The sequence below is a fragment of the Mesoplodon densirostris genome, chromosome 1 (genome assembly GCF_025265405.1).
Source record: "Mesoplodon densirostris isolate mMesDen1 chromosome 1, mMesDen1 primary haplotype, whole genome shotgun sequence".
Lineage (NCBI taxonomy): Eukaryota > Metazoa > Chordata > Mammalia > Artiodactyla > Ziphiidae > Mesoplodon > Mesoplodon densirostris.
The window spans coordinates 138,312,992-138,318,991 of record NC_082661.1 but is presented as its reverse complement, the minus strand read 5'-3'; the positions used below and the strand labels follow the sequence as shown (position 1 = coordinate 138,318,991).

Here is a 6,000-nt window from a genome sequence, read left to right as displayed (position 1 = left end):
AGGTCCATGGGTGGTGAGGCTAGGGTGTGAAAACATATTACCCTCCTCAAGTAATATCTTCTATTCATCTAAATTCCTTCCCCCACCTTTGTTTACAGAGTAATCATGAAAACAAATTCTTATGCTCAAATCAAATGCAAAATAATCTTAGTAGACATGACTTTATGCCCTGCTGTGATATCTTAAAATAAGCCATTATTATAAATAATAGATAACACTTCATTATCCTTTCTATAAAGTAACTCTCTCTCATTGCTTCACCAAGGTGAAAATATACTATGTCATATGAAATAAACTATTTTGATTTTCACTGAATCTAGACTTAACAATTGCAATACTCATACTTCACTATGGAAATAATTTTCTGGCTCCCCCAAAAGGTACAAGGTTATAATTAGGCTGGTTTCCTTCTTTAACATGTCCTTCTCCTTTCTCTTTGTCCCTCCACTTCTACCTCATATATCCATGCTGTTCCCTTTTTCTCTACTTGTCGCAATTGGGTAACACATTTAAGCAAGGCCTAAGTCCTCCTTGGAAACTTGCTACATTGTCTCCCTTCCTTTGCACAATTACTACCCCTGGTTATGCTCATACATCTTCTTGTTTATTCTACCATAGAGAGAGGAAAGAGCACTGATGTTGGATTCAGACATTTGGTATGAAATTCTTGCTGAGTAACATTGTCTGATTTTACTTCTCAGTCGACATGAGACAATATTATCTGCCTGATAGATTTGTATGGATAATTAAATCATATAATTGTATAATATCTAGAACATTGTTTGGAATATGATAGGAACTGTAAAATGTTGCTTCTTCTCTTTATTTTGAGACTTCATTTACTACGTCTTTTCCATTACAGTGGGAGTTGTGAGAAAAATTGTTCTACTTTATTTGTGATTTCAATAATATCCACCATGGTAGATATTTAGTATATATTTTTTAAATAATGTATAAATAAGTCGCCTAGATGGCTGCCCTCAATTTTTTTTTCAGTTGCAAAACAGTACTGTATATATTTATCTTACGTATATGTGTGTAGGTGTTTGTGTATACATGTCTGTGTGTATATACATATCTCTTGATGCCATAGTTTTAGAGGGGGGAAAAAGACAATAACTTAATGTGAGGGGGTAATTTTTTACTTGTTGATGCATCAGTCAATTTGAGTGTCCTCCTTTAAGTATCCATTAATTATTACATGCATGTAAAAGAATGCAATTTTAAATTAGCACCTGCTTTCAAATTTATTTTCAGAAAAAGTTAAACACTTATGGCACTTATGGTAATTAAGGAAAAGTTCTAAATGTTTTCTTGTAAGTCAGAGTGTGAATAAGGAAAACAAAAGAAAAATGTTAAACATGATTCCTTTTTACATAATTTATTTTATCTCAGCCACATTTTTTTGTTGTCAATGCCTTCTCTGTTGTAAAAGTAAAATGTTATAAGAGTGTTTATTATGAACTTCATTTTTCTATAATGTCTTTGAGTTTAGAAAGAAAATTATTATAACTGTTATTTCCAGATTTAGCGTTCTCTGAGCCTGTCTGTACAATAGTGACTCAATAAATATTTTTGGCTTGATTTATCAAATGGTCTTGCTTCTTACACAACCACATTAAAAAGTATGAGTAGGATAAAACTGAAAAGTAATGAGATATACAATAACTGTTAAGATATATAGCATTTATTATATACTAGACACTGTTCTGGGCAATACATATTTTTATGTATTGTATATAACTAAAATGACAATTTTTAGTTTATTTAATGTTCATATAACCATATGAATTAATATTACTCCCCCACCATTAGCAGATAGGAAACCAAGGAACCGAGGGCTTAAATGACTTGCCCAAGGTCTTAGTACTAGTAGAGTTAGTAATTGAAATTGGGTTGTCTTGCTTCAGAATCTGTGCTCTTAATTACCATGCTATGAAGTGTGGTGCCAGAGATTCAGATAAATCTGTGTAATTTTGCCTTATAATGAAGGCAAGTACTTCAAAAATACTTTGGAATGTGTTTTGGTAGAATGAGACTTAATACAATCCTCAGTAAACTATCTCTATTTTGAATATTCCTTTCCAGAAAAATTTTAAACTTATACTCAAAATGTGAAATGATTTTAAATATATACCATTCACTTGAATAGACAATAGAAAGAGAGAGAGAGAGAGAGAGAGAGAAGGAAAGAAGGAAAGAAAAGGAAGATCCAGTTTGCATTTGATCAGTTTTAAAAATGCTCACTGTGAAAAACATCTTCAAAATTTGGGTCATGTTCCTTTAGTATTTTCACTTCCTAAGATAAGTCTGTGCAAACTTTAAAGAGGGGGCAGCTATATCAGTTTGGTTCAGTAAAATAACTTTACAATGCTAACAATTTTTAATGTCTTCCATATGCACTTAACACTTTTAAGCCAGATTCCTTATTTTAAGTTGTAAGATCCTGGAGGATAGGTTGCATGTTTTACTCAGTATTCTATTCTATGTTCCTAGCACAGTGCTTTGTATTTCAGCGGACACTCAATAAACTTCTTTTGAATGAATTGATTATGATTGAGCATATTTAATTAACATAAGCCTATAATTTTCACAAATTTAATTATAAAAATATTTAGAAAAGTAATATAGTTAATATGTGGAATGATTTCTGAATGATTATTAGGCCTGGAATGAAAGTAAGACTCATGCATTTAACTTTGTTTAAACACACAGTAATGGTAATGAATGATTTCTTTTTTTTTTACTTTTCTATTATTAGTAAAAATTATATTTGTGGAAAATGTTTACACAGAGTTAAGTACCAAATCTATTTAAACACATTAACAAATTATACAAACTAATCATTAATTATTATACAAATGAGTATAGTATATTTATACTGCTTTGTCCAGTGAGACTGAACTATTTGTTTCAGTCAGTTTGGGGGCTGGGAAGTAAACACTGTACTAATACATGCATAAATAATGTACCTTAGGTTACTTACTTATTTTTATAAATGATGCATGTATTCATTAAAATGAAGAAGGGAGACAGTATACAGATGTTCTATTCAGGAAAGAAATTTTCAAGGAAATGAGAAAACCTATATTTGTTAACCTTTTTTTTTTTCTTATTTGCAGGATTCAGATTTGGGATATTGGTGTTTCTGTTCTGAAGAATATTTCCTTTTGTGATTTTTTTTTTTTAATCATCAGTCTTGGACTACAGAAGAATCAGAAAGACACTTATTTTGTTTCACGTTTGGAACACTCACTCTTGAGGCACTCTCATGCCTGAGAACATGACCATGTGGCCATCACAGCTACTAGTCTTCATGATGCTCTTAGCACCGATAATTCATGGTAAGACCTTTAATTATATTTTTGTGTGATACTTAATGTTGTCTTAGTTGTTTACACTAGAGTCTTTCTTCTAAATTTTTACTCTATGATTTTGCAGCTTTTGCCTACCATATATTAATAGCAGTAAGTAATGTACCTTAAGCTACAATAAATAGGATTTTGAGTTTGATTTCTTAAAATACCATTTAAAATGTATATCTAAACAAAGTTTAAAAAAATAATTCATGTTTTATTCTTTGTTTTACCACACTTAAGGAATATCATCTGAATTATTAGCTATATCATTTATTTTGAATTATTTTTATTTACATATTTTAGTAGGTAAAATAACTTTTAATACAGTAAGTAGGCACAGTTGAAAGAAAACACTCCAAAAATCTGCTTTCTTGAACCAAGTAATCATTTGTTTCTGAGTGTTTACTAATCTCCTCAATCTTTAACAAACAGAATAAAAATTAAACCTCTCATTAAAGCAAAATTCTCACATCCCTTTCAATGCAAAAAAAGGAAAAAAACCCAGCAACATCAAAATGATATCAACATATGCAGAAAGGTATTTTTCTTGAAACATGCTAATATACTCATAAAAGACTGTGTTCTTTGTTCATTTAGACAGCTTGGTATTTATAACATGAGTATGATAGTTAAGAAATGATCTCCCTTTGCAAATTTTATAAAACATATAATTATTCAATAAATAAGCAAGATAAATTCTGTACCACTTAGTACAATATTCATGGGATCTCTCTAAAAATTGGCAAATTAAAGTCTATATATATGTTCCTTTTTCACAATTTAAAGTTTTCTACTAATTATCGTTGGTTTTGCACTAAGATGAAAATGGCATAATATAGTCACTATCTCATACATTAATGATAATTAGAACAAAGAAAAAGGGACACAGCTGTATTTGCCACTGCTTAGAAGGTCTCAGAATATTATAGTTTAGCAAGCAGCTGAAAAGCATTTTTAGCCTCTTCAGCTCACTTTTGGTTTTTAATTGACTACAGGAATCTATTGTAGTTCGTCAGTGATGTGAATCTGAATTTGGCTCATATTCATAAGTTTCAACATGAATTCTGCATTCTGCTGTCAGTATAAAAACAGGATATGATCACTTCTCTCTTGACATTTTCCCTAAAGTTCCCCTGATTTAACACCTTTATTTCTAACAAATCGCTATATGAGAGTGTTTTTTTTTTAAAAAATGAAAGTAAAATTATACAACCATCTACTTTTAAACAATGTAAATTTGTCAAATATTTCAAAAATTTTCCTTAATTCTTATACTGATGTAGCACTTACATACTCACATACTTGGGCACATATAACATTTTGTGATATGGGACAGTATAAGAATTATACAGGTTTAAACAAGTGCTTTTCTGATTATCTGTATATCTAAAGATGATTCTAATTAGGCTTTTAGATGTTATAAAAACACCTCACTCATAAGGTTACTTTGAAGATTAAATAAATAGCATATGTAAAGAATCTAGCACAGTGCCTGGCAGATATTAAGTGACTGAACACATTAATTTCCTTTATCATACTATCTGCCCCTCCAGTTTATTTTTGTTCCAGTAAATTGTAACAACTAGGAATTAGCTAACCCTGAGAGCTTTTTCATTTGATGTTGATATTCAGAAAAAAAAAAAAAAAAAACTCTATGTATGTACAAGTCAAGTTTAAAAAGTCAGTCTAAAATTGCACTGTTAGAGCAAGGTAGGTTAAAAATAGCAGAAATAGGTATTGTAAGAAAGACTCCCTTTTCAGAGGTGAAATTTCTGGTCTCCAAAAACTGACACCTACTGTGTATTTCAGTGGGCCCCAAACATGGCTGAGCCTTAGATCATAGGTCTTGAGTTAAGGCCTGTACTGAACACACATACACACACACACAAACACACACACACAGAATCTCTCCAAGTAAGCCTGAGAAGTATTTGAAAACTCCTAATAGGGCACGGAGGATATTGAGCCTGGTATATAAAAAATATAAAACATTTTGGCTAAAAACTAAAGTAATTCTTTCCATTGTATGTGAACTACTTTATATTATCTTGACTTTGAATCATATCAGGATAAACAATATAGGTGTTCCACTTATAAACTTTATTCTTATTACTTTGTGTAAGTATTTTAAAACTTCACACCAGAGAAAATGCAAATCAGTTTTGTCTGCCTTCCATAGGAGGCTTTCTCCATTGCCTTTGTGATACCACTTTGGGCTTGTAAATAAAGGGCTTCACTTGAGCAGCCTTTTGGAATCCAGCATGCTCATAAACAGAGGAGTGTGTGTACTTTTGAGCAGTGATGAAATCTAATAGGATAGGCATTTTTAGAGTCCCATATAGCTTAGAGTCCCAGTCCTGGCTTAAAGGAATACCATATAGCTCGAAACCTTAGAGGACTGAGGTAAAGTGGATGTCTCAGTTATAGAAGTACTCTTGTTTCCAAAACATCCCCTGGTAGCATCTCTTTGCATACTGCTGTTGAGATGCCTAGCTTCATTTGTCCTTGAGACCATAGAGAATTAACTTTTCTGGGTATTACCCGAATTGCTGGCCTTTTCTCCAGAGTAAATAATAATGATGACTATAAATTATGTAGCCATAAACTTTAGAGGTATTGGTACAATTAATTATCACAACAT

At 31.3% G+C, this 6,000-nt stretch overlaps 1 protein-coding gene across 8 annotated transcripts in view; it reads left to right on the top strand.

Moving 5' to 3' along the window:
- Positions 1-3,222: 3,222 nt before the first annotated feature.
- Positions 3,223-6,000, top strand: part of ADGRL3 (adhesion G protein-coupled receptor L3) — a 585,975-nt gene continuing 583,197 nt past the window's right edge. For all 8 annotated transcript variants that reach the window (XM_060090762.1, XM_060090753.1, XM_060090744.1 and 5 more), the window contains exon 1: positions 3,223-3,344. In XM_060090762.1, the coding sequence (XP_059946745.1) occupies positions 3,272-3,344 (73 nt within the window). In that variant the 5' untranslated portion in view covers positions 3,223-3,271. The remainder of the gene's footprint in view (positions 3,345-6,000) is intronic.